General features: G+C 42.2%; 1 protein-coding gene across 1 annotated transcript in view; it reads left to right on the top strand.

Moving 5' to 3' along the window:
- Positions 1-1,425: 1,425 nt before the first annotated feature.
- Positions 1,426-20,726, top strand: part of Alkal1 (ALK and LTK ligand 1) — a 37,581-nt gene continuing 18,280 nt past the window's right edge. Inside the window, exon 1 of the mRNA XM_036177249.1 lies at positions 1,426-1,609. Coding sequence (XP_036033142.1) covers positions 1,426-1,609 — 184 coding nt within the window. The remainder of the gene's footprint in view (positions 1,610-20,726) is intronic.

The raw sequence follows: 20,726 nt of genomic DNA, 5'->3' as shown, positions 1-20,726 counted from the left end.
GTAGCGACTTGGGGTGCTTGTCTGTCACTTCTGTATTTTCTCCACCATTATTTCACACTCTGGCACCCCAGCCCCTGCTTTGCATGCCTTGTTTTCCAGAGTAATACCCAACCAACTCCGCATACTTCTAATTAAATTTAAGTGTGAAGTTTTTCATGTCTGTGAACTTGTAATGTTTCATCATTTCACTTGTGATGAGACATGAGAAAGTTTATCTTCTACTAAGGTCTCTTAAGAACTCTGTAAGGCTGCCTGCCTGGGAATTGGAAGCCATTTTTACACTCCATGGTGCCTGCTTAGGAAACATGGGGGTTTGTGCTTCCTCAAGCATCCTGATTCTTTGTGCAACAACTTTCTTGAAAGAGTTCCAGTCAAAGGCATGACTCTATAAAGCTCTTAGAAAAGTGCTCTTTGTGCTTCCCACTCCAATTTCCTGCGCATGTTTGAAAACAATGCTTAGGCCAACTGAATGAGTAAATTGAGATTATTTTTTTTCAGTTTGAGACAGACAAACTGAAATCTTTGGTATCTTTGAAGAGAAATTTTGAGTTAGTCAATGACTAAGGAACCACAAAGCCTTCTATTGCCTTTAGTTATGAGAAGGTAATTAGCAATCACGCCATGGGCATGTCGACATATATACTTAATATATATGTCGCAATAAGACAGGCAGATGAAATGGCTCAAACCGTAACTAGTACTAGTTCATCTGAAATGCTCTCATTTTAAACGAATGTACCCCGCCTCCCGTTATCGATGTTAACCGCCAGAACTTTGTGGTAAGAGTTCCATAACCTAAAAATGCCAGTCATGTGGGTCTCTGGTCACCTGTACAGAGGGACCCAGGTGTGCCCTGGTTTGGCATCTCTTGGCTTCTGTTGTCCTGAGTGCTATTCCTTAGATCTTCTGGGGGCACCCCGGTTCTGGCTCCTCTGGGCCCATGTACAGATGGGGACTCTGGTACCTGAGCAGGGACAGCGGGTGTGCCCACCTGGCCAGCTCTGGCTCAGAGCAGGCCTCTTGGCCAAAGAGCTCTTCACATTGCTTCCTCCAGGAGATACCCCATCCCGCTTTCTCCTGTCCAGAACTAGAGTTGTGGGTTCTTTCATTCCGGAGGATCAACGAAGGCCATGACCCAGAGACCCATAATCTAGGTCGTGAGGACCCAGGGAACCCCTGGGACTTGCTGTGCGACTTTGGCGCCATCTCTGCCCCAAACCCTGGAGACACGGAAGGGGTCCCAAGGCAGGCGGCCTGTGCTTCTGAGGGTCCTGTGCTTTGACCCGCCCTCGCCTGGCCGGGTCCCCAGCACCGCCCCGCCTCTGGTCCCCGCCCCTCGCCCCGGAGCGTATAGATCTTGCTTCGAGCTCCTCTAAGTCCCAGTGCCGCGCCAGACTGCCGCTCCCCGCTCTGGAGGCCAAGGCCATGCGGCCCGCTAAGCCCAGCGCCCGGCTGCCTGCACTACTGCTGCTGGCGCTAGCTTTGTCCCCACTCGGGACCCAGGGGCGGCCCCCGGGACGCAAAGCCCTGCGTCTAGCGGAGCTCAAGCCACAGCGTTTCCTCCCGGTGACTGGGACTCACCCGGCTCCCAGAGCCTCCCGGAGCGCAGGTAAGCCCAACCCGCTGCCCTTTCCTGAGCCTCACCACTCCTACAGCTGGGCAAGCAGGTGTTGGCAAAGCTGAATTAAGCACAGCAGAGGGTGAACACCTGTAGATTCCCGGGAATCTTCCCTGGGAAGGAAGTAACCAGTTTACTAGATTGGCTGGCTTTATATGCTCCTTGCTAGACCTGGGCTGCAGCCTCACCTGCCAGGATGACGGACAACCCAAGCATTTGTCAACACCTGAGCTCTGAGTCCTTTGGAATTTAACTAACATGGCTGTCCTTAGTCACTTGAACATTCTAGAATGTTTTCCTTTACCCCCTTTTCAAGCTAGCCCCGGGGAATGGGTGACTGGCAAGGGAATTCAGCAAGCTACCATGGCTGATGCTGCCTTACATTCTTCCTGGGTCAGTTAAAAGTGCCCATTGCCAACTCTGGACATTCCTGTTACTAAGATGCATATGGAGAAGGTAGGAAAAGTCAGGACAGAAGACCATGAAACACCTACACACAGATATGTGATGAGAAGGAAAGGGAGAAGTCCTGGGAACAGGAAGTGTAGGGGCTTCTAGGAAGAGTGTGCAAGGTGCTGGCTGGAAACAAGGTGGTGAGGAAGAGAGAAGCCCCTGGGGGGTTCTGCTTAAGTCTGTAGACACTGAGCAAGGTAGAGGCCTGTCTCCCTGGCCTGCGCTGAACTTGCTGAGAGGAGAAAGTATAGTAATGCCCTGGAGTTCTCCTACAGCCAAGGCCTCTTTTCCACACTTCCCTCCCAGCCTCCTTCCTTTCCTAACTTCCTTCCTTGACTCCCTCCCTCCTGTCCACCTTCTTTACTTCCTTCCTTGTGTCTCCCTTTTCTCCATTTCATTTTTCCCCCTTTTGTCTGTAGCAGGGTCTCACTTTGTAGCCTTGAACTCCTCATCCTCCTGGTTCAGCCTTAGAGTCACAGGCACATACCACCCTAAGCAGTGTAGGCTTCATTTTAAGAAAACATGGGGATGGGATTTCTTAGTTTCTTTTCAGGTTCTCTCTCTCTCCCTCTCCCTCCCCTCCCCCCCCTCTCTCCCTTTCTCTCTTGATAGCCTCACTCTGTTCTGAAGAAAGAGGACCAAGCCCAAGCTGCTTGGAACTCACTCTGGCCTAGAGTTTGCAGAAATTTTCCTGCCTCAGTCTTCCAAGTGCTGAGGTAACAGATAAGTCATACCTCTCTTAACAGTTTTGGCATAAGGATATACTTAGTCACTCTACAGCTTCTACTAAGAAATACCCATCATGCAGAGAGCTGAGTCTATGCAGACCCGCAGGAAGCTTGGTGCATCTGGCCTTCACTGCACATTTCAGGGAGAACAGTTCACATGAACAAACTGAGTGAACCAGGTGAAGAGAGCAGCAAGTAGAAGTGATGGGAAGGCATGGGAGGTGAATGTGTGCCTCTAGCCTAATCTGAGAGCCTTCCAGAAGAGGGTATAGGGTGGTCACCACAGGAGGGAGTGTACCTTGATGCGATGGCATTGGTTATACACTTTGACTTAAAAATTATTGTTAACAAAAATATTTATGTCAGGATCCAGTGGAATACAAAAAGGATGTGAAAAAATCTCAAATTGCAAAATCATTTACAGTTAACACATGAACTTTACCTGTTTTATTTTAGTTTAACATGTTTTCTTTAGTTAAAGACAGTGAAGGGAATTGGGGAATGTAGCTCAATGGTAGAACACTTTCTTAGCAGATGTGAGGCCCTATGTTTAACCCGAAGTACTCCTTCTCCCAAATGACAGAGAAGACTTAAAACAATGTAGTGGGGGGAAAAAGAAGAGCTACGGCTCATCCTCAAAATCAATTGCTTTCTACAGTTGTTTGATGTGACCTAATATTTTGATTATTGTATTTTGTTTACAGGGGGAGAGAGGGTGGCTGGTTACATCTGAGGCTATCTATGAATGGAACTCTTGACATAGATCAGGGAAAAACAAGGACATGAATACAGAGAAGACAAGTTCCCATCTGGATGTTCTCACAGGAACAGCAGGGATCATAATTCATGTAGGAGGAAACATCTCCTAGGTCCTAGAGCCCAAGGACTGTCATCCCTGTGGATGAGCCTGGAATTTCCCATTGTGGTTCTGAAGAGAGAGGACCAAGCCCAGGGGTTGTTTGAGAATGCCTTGGAACTCCAAGTGGACTCTCATGTGAGGGTAGCAGAAGTCTCTTGTGCTCCACATTTCACTTTTCCTCCTCTTTCCCCACACCCCACCCCTGTGTTTTTAGGCTTAAGTCTTAGAATCCTTGCTGTCCATGAAAGTAGAAAAAACTATCTCAGATCCAGTTTTTTCTCCTGTGCCTTGACCACATAGCTCATTCCTGGCAATGCACTGTGGGAGATTTCCCTGCATATCACAGTAGCAGTTCTGCAGTAAATACCAGCTGGGGTTCTAATTTACCTTAGTTCTGGAGTTCTGGTAGTTACTATTTCCTGAAGATGAGCCTCAGAACCCCCAAGTTGAGAACTCCTCCAGTGCCAAATACAGTTCCCAGGTGTTCATGCCTATGGTTCTGAGTCTCTAGCTAAGAATCATGTTTCCCATACTCTCTCCTCAGATTTGAACTAATTTGCTGGAGTAGCTCATAAATGGTCTTATAAAAGATACTGATGAAGAGATGCATAAGATGAGGTATAGGGAAAGGGAGATGTGTGAGCAAACACCCCACCCCACCCCAGCCCCAACTCCTTGAATCTGTGTGTTCAGCTATCCAGAAACTCTGAACTCAGTGCTTTTGAGTTTTTGTGGGAGTTTCATTACATAGATAGATTGAATCACTGGCAGTGGTGATCAACTAGTCTGCTGGACCCATTCTGAAGCTATTCAGAAATTGCCAGTCAACTTCTTAACACACTATCATTTCTGAGATTCCAAGAAGTTTATGACTTATGCCAGGAAGGCCAACTATTGTATTACACAGTATCATGACACTGAGTTATATATCATTCCTTTTCAGTAAGTTGGCCAGCTTCCCTAAGTCAGAGGCAAAGCTGGAGGTGGGAGGGCCATTCCTAGGCAGAAGGACAGTAAATCCAAAGCCTGGGACCAGAGTTGCCAGCCAGGATTCCCTCCCGAGAATTGTTGTTTGAGTAGGGGGAGAAGTATTAGGCTCCTGGGAACACTGGTAATTAACCACCTGTGGTATTCTCTTCATCTTTATAATATATCTGCCATTCATGAATGTATTTGTCAATTAAATTGACATTCAACAATGTTTGAGATCAATTTGATAGACTTTTGATTGAGTTCTTTTGGTTGTCTTTCTTCAGCTCAGTTCAGGTAATAACTGGTGCCTCAAATGCTTAGCCCCTGCTGTTTCATTTTGTTGTCTTTCCCACCATTTGTGTCCAAGCCATTGTGTTGCAGTGACTTTTCAGATTGTCTTTCAGCCCTTTCAATATCCCATTTTCATAGCCTCTCTTCCTGCCCTCTGAAACCAGCTCTTTTGTCCATCATCACAACAGTAGAAAGGAACATAATGGAACCCTATCCCAGACTTTGCCAGGAAAAGGAGGTTAGTTCTAGGCACTCATGCGTGGACATGCAGACAAGATCAGAAAGCTGAAAATAGGCAATAGATTTGGAAGATTTTGTGATCAGAAGGAAATTGGCATGAAATATGGGGAAACAGAAGTATAAAGGGGAAGTTTTGACTTTACTATGCCCCTGCTTTGTGACTTATACACATTTCCATTATTTCTGTAGAATTTCTAAAGCTGGAGTCTCATAGGGGTTGTTTAAATGTAAGACCATGCTGATGGTGGAGCCTCCAAAGAAACTGAAGATCCCATTGGGGAAGTTATTCTAAACAATCACAAATAACAGTCTTTATTAAGAAGTATGGGATGTGGTCCCTTTCTAGTCATAAATCTGCACTGTCTTCCCTTGACTTTTCCAAGAAGTCTTAAGTCCTCTCAAAGGCAATGAGGGACTAGGAATCAGACAGATCTCCTGCAGGCAACAAAAAGGGAAAGGAGGTTCTATGAAGATTGATGTACACTTAAACATTTAAGAAGAGTGAAGATTGATTCTGCTCTCTCTCCAGGACATTCCTATCCTTTCTGACAGAGGATTTTCTTTCTCTTTCCATGGTTGTAGCAGTCTCAGGCTCAGTGCTGACTCCGTACAGATGCTATCCCTATTCCACTTCAGCTGTTCAGTGTCCCCAAATTTGCTTCTCTTACCTTTGCCTGATGGAATTCTGTTTGTACATTTTGGATTCTGAAGTAAAAACAACTACCTTTTCACATTCTTCTGCCCTAGCAACCAAAATCGAAGACTTCTGTGACATTAAAAGGAGTAGGGTTTTCTCCCCACAAGCAGTCTACTTTGCAGAGGACACCAGCTGGCGTGTTCGAATCCAACTCAATCCTGATGCTCTCTATGTGGAGGACCAACTCCAAGAGGGATTCCTTTTCACACCTAGTCTCAAGTCTCAGAATCTGACATTCTGACTGTTGAATGTGAGTGAAGTCAACCTACTCAAACAGAAAATTAAATTAATTTGGGGCTAATTAGGATTGTAATATGGGAAAATACAAAATCAAGACATCTTGAAAATGTGCCCCAAAGTTTTACAAAATAATTTATTTAACTCCAAATAAGTCACTTGTTAGGCATTTATGGCTTGAGCTGGCAGAAGTTGCCATACAAGAAAGCAACTGGTCTAAGAGAAAGGAGCCACAGTACAAAAGCAGTAAAAAGTCAGGAATTAACTATTTCGGGAAACTGGTTTGGGGTTTGGCCAGTGGTTTTTTTTTTTTTAATTTTATTATTATTATTATTATTATTATTATTATTATTATTATTATTTGTGTGTGTGTGTGTGTGTGTGTGTGTGTGTGTGTGTGTGTGTATGATGTGATTTTCCGTGAGGGAGTGGGGTGGAAGACAGGATAGCACAATGTCTGCAGCCTAATTCTATGGTTCAGGCATGCACCTATCTGAGATGTGATTAACCATGACCTCCCAGCTCCACTTCAAGTGCTCTGCACATCTGCTAACTCCAGTCTGATTTTCCTGACAATCAGCTGCAAACTGGGTTCTAAATGGTTTAATTTGCTAGAGCAATTAACAGAGCTCAGGGAAACACCATACCTACCTTTGTTTGTTTGTCATGAAAAGGGTTAAAGAGATGAAGGCTGGGGAAGCCACTGACTTCCATGCCCCCTGAGTGTAAGTTACCCTTCACTGTTCTCCATGTGCCCAGCTATCTGGAAACTCTAAAATTCCACCATCAATTGGACTTGGTGATGGTTTCATTTCATAGGTAGGAACGATTGAATTACTGAGTGCTGGTGTTCAACTGGATATTCAGCTCTCCCCACTTCCCTGGGATCAGCCCTGTATGTTGCCTTCTTGTTTCTGGTGACCACTTCCCATCCTGGAACACTCTAAAGGCTTCTAGTCCCCAATCAAACCATTAGGATGTAAAAGACAGGGTCATCTTAGAGATTCCTAGGATTGTACATCAGGAAGCAGGACTGAAGAGACAGTACATATTTCCTAGTATCACATCTCTCTTCCTTTATGATAGTTCTCTGAGTTCAAAAATAGCTAACCATGTACCATAGTTATATTTATAAAAAATCTCAAAAAACCTAGATATATTTGGATACTGCCAGCACTTGCATAATAATGGAATTCTATTTGTACAATCCAAATTACCTTTGTTGTAAATCTGTGAGGATTCCCTCTGTCTAATTAGGCACTCTTACTTTAATACCTGGTGCCTAACAATTTCTTCCAAATGAAATAATGAAAACATTTTTTTGCTGCTTTGCATATTACCAAGATAGAATGTATAATTTGTCTGTTTTTTTTCAGACAGAGTCTTGTTACAGTCCAAGCAAACCTTAAACTCCAATCCTCCTGCCTCAGCCTCCTGAGTGCCAGGGTTATTGACACATGCCTTCATGCTTGGTTTTGTGGGTTCTTTCTTAAAACATTTTTATTAAACACAATTAAGGTTCATAGCCTGATGCTTATTATACATCTACAGAGGGAAATGATTTCTGTAGTCAAACAAGCATGTCCATCCCCTTTGGTTTTAACACATGTTAGTATTTGTAGAATTGCTTAGAGTTATTTTTTTGACTGAAAACTGTGAGTGTGGGAAGAGGTCAAGGTGGAAAGGACACATACGACTTTGCTACACTTTTGTATTTGGCAGGTGCTTGAACCAGATGTCTGCTGTCTGTTGGGCTCAGTAGCCAGAGGCTCCAATCGTAAACACTCATTATGAGTGGCCAGAGCTCACTTACATGAATGGATTTCTCCCCATTCACAGTACTTCTGGCAATAACAGTTATCTGCTTGAAGCATCCATTTGTCTCACTGGAAAGTAGAGAAAGTCCATGCAGGAAGTCAACAGAATCACCCAGTGTTTCTTCCTTCTCCTAGAACATTACTTTTTAATCAGAGATCATGTAAGGAAGGTACAAAATTTCAAATTCCTTTAAAAATTTTTATTTCATTATTTCTTTCATTATTTCATTATTTATTTATTTATTTATGTGTGCACATATGTGTATGTGTATGCATTTGCTGGGGTATACACGTGGAGGTCAAAGAACAACTTGTATGAATCAGTTCTACTATGTGGGTCCCAGGGATTGAACTTGGTCATCAGGCTTGGCAGCAGGTAACATTACCTACTGAGCCATCTTGCTAGCCCTCAAATTCCATTTTAATCATACTTTTTCCTCTTTGCTTTTTATTTTTATGGTTGTAAGTAAACTCTCAAATGTTTAGGTGCAGATTTCTAAAGTTGCTGTTAGGAGACGGATAGGCAGGTGAAGTTTCCCTCCTGTCTTGGTGGCAACATGAACTACTTTGGATGTGAAGTACAGTAGACCTGGCCTTATGCTTGGTGTCACTTTCAAAGTGTTCAGATACCTACGGCCAATCAAGGTTTGAAAGTATTACAGGGGACTGGAGAGGTAGCTCAATGGTTAAAGGCTGATCTTAGGACACAGGATTGATTCTCAGCACCCACATGGTGATTCACACCGTCTGAAATTTTAGTTCCAGGTGATCCAGTGCCTTCTTCTGGTATCTGATGGCACTGTGTGCACATGGTATACGGATATACATGCAGGGATAATGCCCATAAACATACAATAAATAGATGAAAATTTAAAAAGAAAGTATTAGATGGAAAATTGCAGCAGTAATCACTGGAGATATTGTTCAGCAAGCATTAGGAGGCACTCCGTTAAATCCCCAGAACCCACTTAAAGACAGGTACAGTGATGCGTATCCCTAATTGTAGTTTTCACAGACAGAGAGCCCCTACCCCAGCATCACCCAGTGTTCTGATGGAAATGTTATGTGTTCTGTGCTCTCTATTGTGTCCTGGCTGGCACTGGCAGCCCAGGCAAACTATGCAGCTTCTTGGCCCCACACAGGAGCTCAGGGCTCCCCAAGAACCCCACAGATGCTGCTCCTAGGAGAACTGTGCAGGGTGTGGCACTACTGTGTGAAGACAAGACCACAGTCCCTAATATTTCTCACAGGAATTGATCCTGTGTGTCACTATTGTTTACTGCTCTCTTGGTTTTATGGAGAGGCTTTCCATAATAGGATGCTTCATGTGGAAGGAGAACACTTGTTCTAGAGCTCTGGGGACTCATTGAAGAAAATGTGAAGAAAAATATGAGCTACTTGAGAAAAGTACAAGAAGGCTGAGGGGCACCCAGGAAGGAGTCAATAGAAGTAGGAAGTTGGAGGCAAATGCAGAGAAGCTGGAGAGAGAAGTCCACAATGAAATATGAGATTTAATTTCTAGAGGAAGAACTAAAAGATGTCTGAACATTCTGCACAGGATGGATTGATGGCCTGAATGCTTAAGGGAAGCTCCTTGTCTGTGTATCCAGCATATTGGGGATTAACGGCTTAGATGCAAGATTGTAAAACATTAGGAGTGGGGGTGGGGATTTAGCTCAGTGGTAGAGTGCTTGCCTAGCAAGCTCAAGGCCCAGGGTTCAATCCTCAGCTAAAAAAAAAAAAAAAAAAAAAAAAAACCAAAAAAACCATCAGAAGCGAACTTCTGCCCTCTGAGGTTCTCCCATTGTGCTGTAAGCCTGTATTTAAGATCTCCTCCCTCCTTCAATAAATGGCATTCGACATTGAAGAAGGAGAAGGAGAAGGAGAAGGAGAAGGAGAAGGAGAAGGAGAAGGAGAAGGAGGAGGAGGAAGAGGAAGAAGAAGAGGAAGAGGAAGAAGAAGAAGAGAAAGAAGAAGAAGGGATCAAGATAATGATGGGGAAACCCACGAGACAGCTGACCGGTACTAGCTGGAGCTCACTGACTCTGGACTGACAGCTCTGGAACCTGCATGGGACTGAACTAGGCCCGCTGAATGTGGGTGACAGTTGTGTGGCTTGATCTGTTAGTGGGGTCCCTGGCAGCAGGGCCAGGACTTATCCCAGGTGCATGAACTGGCTTTTGGGAGCCCACTTCCTGTGGTGGGATACCCTGCTCAGCCTTGATACAATGGTGAGGGTCTAGGATGTCCTTCAACTTGGTATGCCAGACTTTGTTGACTACCATGGGAGGCCGTACCCATTCTGAGGAGTGGATGGGGATAGAGTGGAAGGGAGATGAGGAGGTGGGAGAAGGGGAGAGAGGGGGAACTGGGGTTGATATGTAAAATGAAAAAATTTTAATAAATAAATATATTTAAATACAAAAAAAGAATTCTATCACTAGTAGATTGGCTGAAGCTCTCAGATCATAAATAGCTGGACCCAAAATGATGCTCAGGGTAGTTTAAATAAATGAAGAATGACCTAAAGAATCAGTGAATGTGACCATGAATGAGAGTTACCAACTTCAAGAAAGCCAGAAAAGGCTTCTACAAAAAGCTGAAATATGGGAAGAATGGGTGATCTGAATAAATAGAAAACACACTAAGAGTCCAAATAATGTGCATAAAAGCTGTCACAATAAAGAAAGCAACGTCCAGTCATTTTTTGTTAGCTGGCCAATGATAAGGATTGGGCTGCCACATTTGAAGAAGGTGTGACTGATGATGGCAAACTGGAATCAAATGTAGAGTGAATCACAAAATTGTACTCAGTTTAATGCCAAAAGGAAGTCAGAAGGAAGAGTGATGTAACAGAGTTAGATGCTTCTTTAAAATCCCCAGAAGGAGGAAGAAGGCAAGTTTCATGCAGGTATCTGAAGGAGCTAGAGTGAAGTGTTACCTTATGGAGAACAGTAAAACCTTTCAGACTGAAGAGGCATCTTTGCAGCAGAAATGCACAGACAATGAAGGTCAGAGGCTTAGCCAGAAATAAAGTAAAAGCTGAAGTCTTTCTGGACACAAAACAAAATCCCACAGCAAATTAAGAGAGAAAAGTACCAGACCAGAAGAGAAAATTTACAATGTAGAACAGAGCACCAAGCAGCTGGAGAGCTGGAGAGCCACAGAAGGTGAAAGCCATGATCTTGAGGAACTGGAGAGAACCAGTTCTTCTTTTCAATGGAGGTGACATCAAAGAGGGAAAAAGATACATCACTATTAGCAGCTTAGGTGCTACAAACTTCATTTTTCTAAGAGAAAATTCATTCTCACACCAGACAAAAATTGACTGAAATGGTCTTTAGATTTGAATTTTTAGGCAAAGATATTTATACCTTTGATGCTTTAAATATGGCATATGTCAGAGTGATTTTTGCACTTGGCCGCTCACCCTGCATGCAGTCCTGCCTTGTGGAGCAGACTTTCAGTAGCAAGAACTTTTCTCTCTAGCTTTGCTGCAGGAAGGAGGAAGAGGTGGAGGAACAGCAAATACTCTGCACCACCTGATTAGCAACCAAGGAGATCCCACCTGTGATGGGCTGGCTCTCAGACAGCACCTGCTGACATTGCACCCCCATTTTCTCTGTGGGAACAAGGCCAGACAATGACCCCTCCACCAGACCACTCACATCCCATTCCAGCTCTACCCTATAAAAACACAGCATATTTTATTCTAAATCTGGCAGAAGCTTTCCTTAGGCCTCCTTTGGATAAGTCATGGGCCAGTGTCTTCAGAGGAGGAATCCAGCAGCACTGACAACAAGAGTGACCTAGGTAGTCACATGTCCTTATTGCCCTCTCCCTGCTGAATCAAAGTATCTGGTCCTGGCCTTGTTTTGCTGACTCAGCTCTTCATCCCATCTCTAGTCCATGGTTTCCAGTAGATCCAAAGACCCTTTTGATGAACTGGGATCCTCTTTTCCCTGCCCCTCCCATAGGAAACATGTATGAAGCTTCTAGAGATAGCTTCTCACAAAGAAATTTCTGTGGACCACCTCAAATGTGCAGCAGAATCTGCACACTATGAGGTTTCCTCCTGCCCTTCCTTAGGTGGGCCTTTTCCTCCTGATCTGTATTACATTCAGGGTGAATTCCATCTCCAAAGGAATTGGAATTGGGACCTTTAGAATCACAGCTAGAAATCTGACAGCATTTGACTCTCTTCAGAAGTAATTTTTACTCTTCTCCCCTTTTCAGTGAGTAATTACAGTCAGAGGTGGTTATATTCTTGGCCATGGCCAAGCTAATGTAATTGCAATTATTAGGATTGGTTATTTATAAATAATGATGATTAAATATGAATCTTATAAGTAGTTTATTTTATTCTAGATGGCATAACCATTATGTTTGATTGTCTAGGCCACTTACATAAAAAATAGAGATGTGTGTGTGTGTGTGTGTGTGTGTGTGTGTGTGTATGTGTGTGTATGTTTAAACTCCCAAAATATGTATCTTTATGCCACAAAATGTACTTAGTATGTTACAAACATGAACTAACTCTACTTTCATCTAAATTTTTTATTATTATTATGTGTTTTAATTTTATACATCAGCCATGGGTTCTTCTGTCCTCCCCCATCCTGCCCCCCCCCCCACCTTGCCCACATCCCCTCCCCTCCATTCCCATGTCCTCCAGGACCAAGACACCCCTGGGGACTCATTTAAACCTGGTGGATTCAGTACAGGTAGGTCCAGTTCCCTCCTTCCAGGATGAGCATGTGTTCCTGTGTAAGCCCAAGGTTCCAAACAGCCAGCTCATGCACTAAGGACAGGTCCTGGTCCCACAGACTGGATGCCTCCCAAATACATCAATTGTCTCACTTATCCAGAGGGCCTGATCTAGCTGGGGGTTCCACAGCCATTGGTTCATAATTCATGTGCTTGCTTTTGATTGGCTATTTGTCCCTGTGCTTTTTCCAATCTTGGATTCAACAATTCATGCTCTTGCAGTCCCTCCTCTTTCTTGACAGTTGGACACCTGGAGCTCCACCTGGGGCCTGGCTGAGGATCTCTGCATCCACTTCCATCAGTTATTGGATGACAGTTCCAGCACGACTGTTAGGGTGTTTAGTCATCTGATCACCAGATTAGGTCAGATCAGGCCCTCCCTCAACCACTGCCAGTAGTCTACAGAGGATGTATCATTGTGGATTTCTGGGGACCTCTCGAGCACTCTGCCTATTCCTGTTCTCATGTGGTCTTCATTTATCATGGTCTGTTATTCCTTGTTCTCCCTTTCTGTTCTTGATCCAGCTGGGATCTCCTGCTCCCCTAAGCTTTCTTTCCCTCAAATCTTGCCCTTCATTACTCCCACTGTCGTCCAGGTTGTTCATGTTGGATGAGATCTACTTTCATCTAAATTTTAATTTTTTTATTTAAGGAAATCTAGAAAGGAAAAAAAAACACGATTAAACCTTTCACAGGACAAACATCTGATATTCTTTGCCATTTTCACTTGTGAGTCTATGTAGGCAGACTTTCTTTGGACCACCTGCTCCCAAGCAATGATATGGAGACTTCTTAATTATGAAAGCTCAGCCTTAGCTTAGGCTTGTTCCCAACCAGCTCTTGTAACTTAACCTATCGATATTGATCAGTGTTCTGTCACGTGACTCCTTACCTCTCCTCTCTCCTCCAAACTGTACATCCAACTTGCTCTGCATCTCACTGGTAAAATTCCCCCTCTCAGATTCTTCTCCCAAGTTTCTCTCTCTCCTGGGAAGTCCCTCCTATCCTCTCCTGCCTAGCTCTTGGCCATTCAGCTCCTTATTAAACCAATAAGAAGGTGCTTTAGCAGAGACACATCTTCAGAGTGTACAAAGAGATTATCCTATGAATCTATCCTTCCCAACCTGTGCCTGCCTGTGAAGCAGAAACATTGCTTCACAGAGTGGGCATGGCATCACTCCTGGTGGGCAGTGGGCAGTTAATGATCTCTATCTCACTTGGCCTGCAGGAAGCTTTGGTACTGTTGACCCCTCTTTGCTTTCATTAAGTGAACCCCTAATTTCAGTGCCTATTCCTACTTGCTTCTCTGACAAGCTTTAGTCATCTAGACTTCTCAGAGCATTCCTCTGTATAACCAAGTGCACCTCTCTAGTTTTACCTGTTGCCGCTAAGGGATATTTCCTTTCCTCTTTCCTCCCTTTTTCTACATTCACAAAGCTGTGTGCTTTGTGTCTTCAACACAGGAACCTTATACCTGACCTATTCTCACAGTGACCTTCATCCTCTATTCTTTGTTTCTGACCCAGTAAACCCAAACTTTTGCTTCTTAGACACTGTGATTGTCTTAGTTCCTTTTCAATTGCTGTAACAAAAAAAAAAAAAAATCACCACAACCAAGGCAACTTATAAAAGCAAGCATTTAATGGGGGTGTATAGTTTCAGAGGGTGAGTACCTGACCATCATGATGGGGAGCATGGCAGCAGGCTAGTAGCCATGGTGCTAGACTAGTACTTGAGATCTTACAATCTGATCTATAAGCACAAGGCTGAGAGGTGGGAGCTATGTGTGTGTGGTCTTTTGAAACCTCAAAGCAGATCCCTGGTGATGTACCTTCCCCAACAAAGCCACATCTTCTAACCTTTCCCAAACAGTTTCACCAACTGGGGACCAAACATTCATATATATATATATATGCCCATGGGGGCCATTTTTATTGAAGCCACACAATGGTCCTAGACTAGGCATCTATTTCCTACTGGTTCAGTAGCCTCTTCTGGTTTCCAGTGGCTAAGCCTATTGCTAAGGCTTCTACCTACCAGGTCTAATAAAAGCATCCTCAGCACTGGGTTATGTGGTTTTCTTTTCCTTCCCTTTCCTTTTCTTTCCCTCTTTTCCTCTCTCTCTCCTTCCCTCCCTCTCTTCCCTCCTTCTCCTCCTTTTTGAGACAGGATCTCAATATGTAGTTCTGTTTGCCCTGGAACTCACTATGTAGGCTACAGTAGCCTTGAACTCACAGAGATTCACCTGCCTCTGCCTCAAAGGTGCTGACATTAACAGTGTGTGCCACCACATCTAGCCTAGTTCTGTGGTTTCTAATGCACAGCTTTCTGTTGTCACTTATTTGTAATTCTTTTTGTTCTGAAGTATTTAACATTTTTATAAAAATATTATTTCTATGAGTCTATGGAGATGATAATTTTTAATCAAGAGGGGTCTAACTATGTTAACTTAGTTACTGAAAAAAGTTGTTTTCATGAAATCAGTCTTCTAATTAAATGGCTAAAGTTTAAATTACACATGAATTGTTCTGTAATTTAAAAACAAGAAAATTTACATTGAAACTTCATTGTGCATTTTTAAAGTAGTCTGGTCTATGTGCACTATGATTTAGCATTTTGTCCTCATATGTTGTAACATAAAACTTGGAAGGACTTGAAGATGATCAAATTTATCAATCCCAATGCGTAGAAAAAAACTTTGATGAGAATTTTAGTTTGACTGAAAAAGTAAAATTTGACTGTGGGTCTTAGGGAGGACACTGCTGGGTACAGAGTGCAGGCTCAACATTGCACAAATATGACTGTGTACTTGAGGTTAGACCATTTAAAATTATTTTATGTGGTCTTCATAATATTATCAGTGAAATGTTGCAGATTCCATATATCTTAAAAGTATATCCTATCTACAACCCTAATGGAACTGTAGAAGCTATTTAAATACTGAGTACAGTAAAATCAGATCACTCCTTCACACTACATGTTCCCTTGTATTAGCTGAGAGGACACAGAAGTAACATATTCCAGCAGTGAGGAGTACCTAAGCACCCAGTTCTTGAGTTTCAGAATCATTTACAATTAAAGGAACCAGGTTTTTCTGTCAACAAACCTGATTGCAGGAATAGGGAAACCACAGGGCAGCTAGTTAGTTGTGCTGGATGAGCCTAGAGCCTCCAAGAGAGCCATAAAATAGAAAGTAGTATATATGAAAGAATAACAATAACTCCTACAGTGTCAAACATGTCAAAAACCAGAATGGCCCAAATTGAATCTATTTCATTTCAGCAACAGAATAAAGAGAATAGTGTTAGTTTGTAACCCAATGTAAAAATAAACATCCTACTGGTCAACATTGGTATAAATAAATGATTGACTGAGGGAGAAATATTCCATGCAGGATTCTAAATTGTTTAGATAAAGCATACTCAAGGGAAAAAAGAGCCTACCTCTCCAACATGTGTACATAATATAGTGATATCCTTTTAGAGAAGGACAAGCAGAAACGTTACCATGGAAACACACCTGACAAATGATACCTATGCTAGATAAGCAAGGTTAACATCAACAACCATAGTTATGCTATCTGTACCTTTGATCAGATTAAAATTATATCTTACCTGTCAGATATTCCTTAAACTTATAACTCCAGTCTAATCATTAGAAAAACACAAATAAAAATTGGCATTCTGCTACATTATTTACCAGGACTACATGAAATGGTTGAAGTCATCCAGATCCTAGAAAATATCAGAATGTGATATCAACAACCTGAGATCTCAGGACCTGAAGTACAAAGATCACAAGTAGAAGGTTAACCTAGCCTATATAACAACTTCTAGATCAGCTGATCATCCTGTCCAAAATAGTAACAACAGCAAAAGGAAAAACTGAAAAATCAGAGCTAGAAGAATCCAAGAAGACATGATGATTGTAACATGAGACTCTAGGATAGAAATAAGACCCTGAGTGAAAAGTAAGCATACCTGAAAATTCAGACAATATGGACCTTAATGAGTGATCCAGTATCTTATCTACATGTGTTCACTAACTGCAAGAATGTACTGTATCCACACTTGGTGTAGAGTGCTTGGGAATACCAAACAGTGTGAAATTTTATGTACCTCTGCTCAATAGTAGAAAGTTTATTTTAAAAATATAGCAGTTTCAAGCTGGAGAAATGGCTCAGTGATTAATAAAACTGGCTGCTTTTGCACACAACCTGGGTTAGATTCCAAGCAATATCATGGAAACTCATAACTCTCTGTAATTCTAGTTACAGGGCATCTAACATTCTCTTCTGGCCTCCTTGTGCATAAGGCATAATGCAGTATGTAGACATACATGTAGGCAAAATACTTATACACATAAAAATGAATAAATAAATGTTAAAAACAAAAATATAGCACTTGACATTGGAAGGATTGGAGAGATGCTTTATCAGTTGGAGAGAGGAAATGGAGTGGATATAATCTAAATACATTGTATTTGTATGTGACTTTGTCAAGGAGTAACAAAAATGAAAAAAAACTCTTAAAATTGATTGAGATCTTCAACATTTTGTTTTTCATAGTATTAATAATTCTGTCTCTTTAAAGGTAGTTGTGAAGGGAAAAGAATTTCTTGATTTATTTTTCTTTTCAAACACTTTTAGAAAACTAGTACAAACCTAAACATTGTGACTGAAACACTCTAAAGTACTCTAAGTGACTTGGAACATGTTCTACATTATGTAAATGTACAGAACTGTCAAATGGTAAAGCAATAATGATGATCATAGACCATGTTCTATTAAAAGGAGTCTTTCATTAGGGAAATCTTTACAGGTGTGTGAATCTTTACAGCACACAGTAGCCGATTTGATCAATGCTAGTTTCTTTTACAAAGAATGGTAATAGAACTTCACACCATAAAACTTCAGTTTGTTTAGTGGGCTCAGATTTCCATATGAATCAAATTGTATATCCACCAAAAATACATTCTAATCCTGAGTCCCATGGCTTTGAAAATCACTTTATTGGGAAGAATGGTAACTGTATAGGCAATATGTTAAAATGAGGTTAGAGTGTGGTAGAGATGACCATTAGTTTAACTCACAGGAATCCTTATAAGATGATGGCCATATGAAGCCATAGGCGGGTACCTCATGGAGACAATAGCAAGACTGGAGTGACACCACAGAATGCGAGGAACTTTAGTAACAACAGAAACTGAAAACAGACTGGGGAAAGCTTTATCTTGAGCCTCCACTGAGACTTGCCTAGCTCACACCCTGATCTCAGACATTTAGACTCCAGAATTATGAGACAATAAGTTCCTGGAAATGTATCACATCCAATTTGTGGAATTTTGTTATGGTAGCTCTGGGAAATTAAAACAGCACAGTTTCTCCTAGGCATCTATGGGGTATTGGCTCAAAAACTTTCTGTGGATACCACAAGCCACAGATGCTCAAGTCTGTTATATAGGTGTTTACATATTACGTATATGTGCTCCCCAAATATTTGAATTATCTCTAGATTACTTATAATATTGAAAACCATTTAAATAATATGTAAATAAGTATTATTAAATATTGTTTATGGAATAATGACAAGGGGAAGGTCTGCACACACTTTGTTCAGACACACTTTCTCCCAAATATTCAGTATACAGTGGTTGAGTCTCAAGATGCAAGAATCACAGATGTGTATGTTTAACTGGATAGTGTCATTTCTTAGGGGAAATGCATCTATTTTTATCTATATGTAGAGTCTGAGAAAGTGGCTACAACTCTTCCTCTGTAGCTCCTAAGCAGACATTGTCATTGCATACGACATAGGAATTGCTTCAAGTATATCATGTTCCATTGGAAAACAAAGTCTGATGTACTTATAAGAAACTCCTAAATGCTCTGATTGGTTAATGGGACATGTAGAAATAATCAAAACTTTGTGTGATAAGAAGCAATCCATTTGCTATCATGTATGTAATTTGCAGACTATGTAGATAGCATTGTTGTATCAGTGTGTCTTGTGTATGCATGTGGTTGTGCAGGTGTGTGCATCCATGTATATACATGTATAAGCCAGAAGAGGATATTGAATATTGAGTATCTTCCTCTATCATTCTCTGCCTCATTTCTTTGAGATGGGGTCTCAATCAGAAGCATGGTTTTTTGGTTAGGAAGGTCTGTCAGCTAGTGAGTACCAATAATTGCCCATCTCTTGCCCCAGTGATGGGGTTATAGGTTTAAACACCAGTGCTCAGTTTTGCTTTGTTTTTTTTTTTTCACTTTTTAAATTGTTTTTATTATGTGTTTTAATTTTATACATTAGCCATGGGTTCTGCTGTCTTCCTCACTCCTGCCACCATCCCCACCTTACCCCCGGCCCCTCCCCTCCATTCCCATGTCCTCCAGGACCAAGGCACCCCTGGGGACTCATTTAAACCTGGTGGATTCAGTAGAGGCAGTTCCCATCCCCTCCTTCCTGGCTGAGCAAAGTGTCCCTGTGTAAGCCCAAGGTTCCAAACAGCCAGCTCATGCACTAAGGACAGGTCCTGGTCCCACAGCCTGGGTGCCTCCCAAATAGATCAAGCTATTCAATTGTCTCACTTATCCAGAGGGCCTGATCTAGCTAGGGGTTCCACAGCCATTGGTTCATAATTCATGTTGCTTTTGATTGGCTATTTGTCCCTGTGCTTTTTCCAATCTTGGATTCAACAATTCATGCTCTTGCAGTCCCTCCTCTTTCTTGACAGTTGGACACCTGGAGCTCCACCTGGGGCCTGGCTGAGGATCTCTGCATCCACTTCCTTCAGTTATTGGATGAGAGTTCCAAGACGACTGTTAGGGTGTTTGGCCATCTGATCACCAGACTAGGTCAGATCAGGCTTTCTCTCGACCATTGCCAGCAGTCTACAAAGGATATATCATTGTGGATTTCTGGGGACCTCTTGAGCACTCCTGTTCTCATGTGGTCTTCATTTATCTTGGTCTGTCATTCCTCATTCTCCCTTTCTGTTCTTGATCCAGCTAGGATCTCCTTTCCCTCAAATCTTGCCCTTCATTACTCCCACTGTCGTCCAGGTTGTTCATGTAGATCTCATCCATTTCTCTGTCATTGGGTGATCCCTGTGTCTTTCCTAGGGTCCCGTTTTCTAAGTAGCCTCCCTGGAGTTGTGTAGCAGTCTAGTCATCTTTGTTTTACATCTAATATCCTCCTATGAGTGAGTACATACCATGTTTGTCCTTCTGAGTCTGGGTTACCTCACTCAGGATGATTTTTTTTCTAGATCCATCCATTTGCCTGCAAACCTCATGATGTCATTGTTTTTCTCTGCTGAGTAGTACTCCATTGTGTATATGTACCATATTTTCTTTATCCATTCTTCAGTTGAAGGGCATCTAGGTTCTGGCTATTACAAACAATGCTGATATGAACATAGCTGAGCAAATGCCCTTGTGGTATGATTGAGCATTCCTTGGGTATATGCCCAAGAGTGCTATAGCTGGGTCTTAGGGGAGATGGATTCCCAATTTTCTAAGGAAGCACCATATTGATTTCCAAAGTGGCTGTACAAGGTTGCATTCCCACCAGCAGTGGAGGAGAGTTCCCCTTGATCCACATCCTCTCCAACATAAGCTGTCTTCTGTGTTTTTGAACTTAGCCATTCTGACAGGTGTAAGGTGGTATCTCAGAGTCATTTTGATTTGCATTTACTGGATAATTAGGGATGTTTAGCATTTCCTTAAATGTCTTTCAGCCATTTGAACTTCCTCTGTGGAGAATTCTCTGTTTAGTTCTATAGCCCATTTCTTAATTGGACTCTTGGGCATTTTGATGTCTAATTTCTTGAGTTCTTTATATATTCTGTATATCAGCCCTCTGTCAGATGTGGGGTTGGTGAAGACTTTTTCCCATTCTGTAGGCTGTCGCTTTGTCTTGTTGACTATGTCCTTTGCTCTACAAAAGCTTCTCAGTTTCAACAGGTCCCATTGATTGATTGTTTCTCTCAGTGTCTGTGCTACTGGTGTTATATTTAGAAAGTTATCTCCAGTGCCCATGTGTTC

Source organism: Onychomys torridus, chromosome 2 (genome assembly GCF_903995425.1).
Source record: "Onychomys torridus chromosome 2, mOncTor1.1, whole genome shotgun sequence".
Classification (NCBI taxonomy): domain Eukaryota; kingdom Metazoa; phylum Chordata; class Mammalia; order Rodentia; family Cricetidae; genus Onychomys; species Onychomys torridus.
This window is presented reverse-complemented; position numbering and strand designations above follow the sequence as displayed.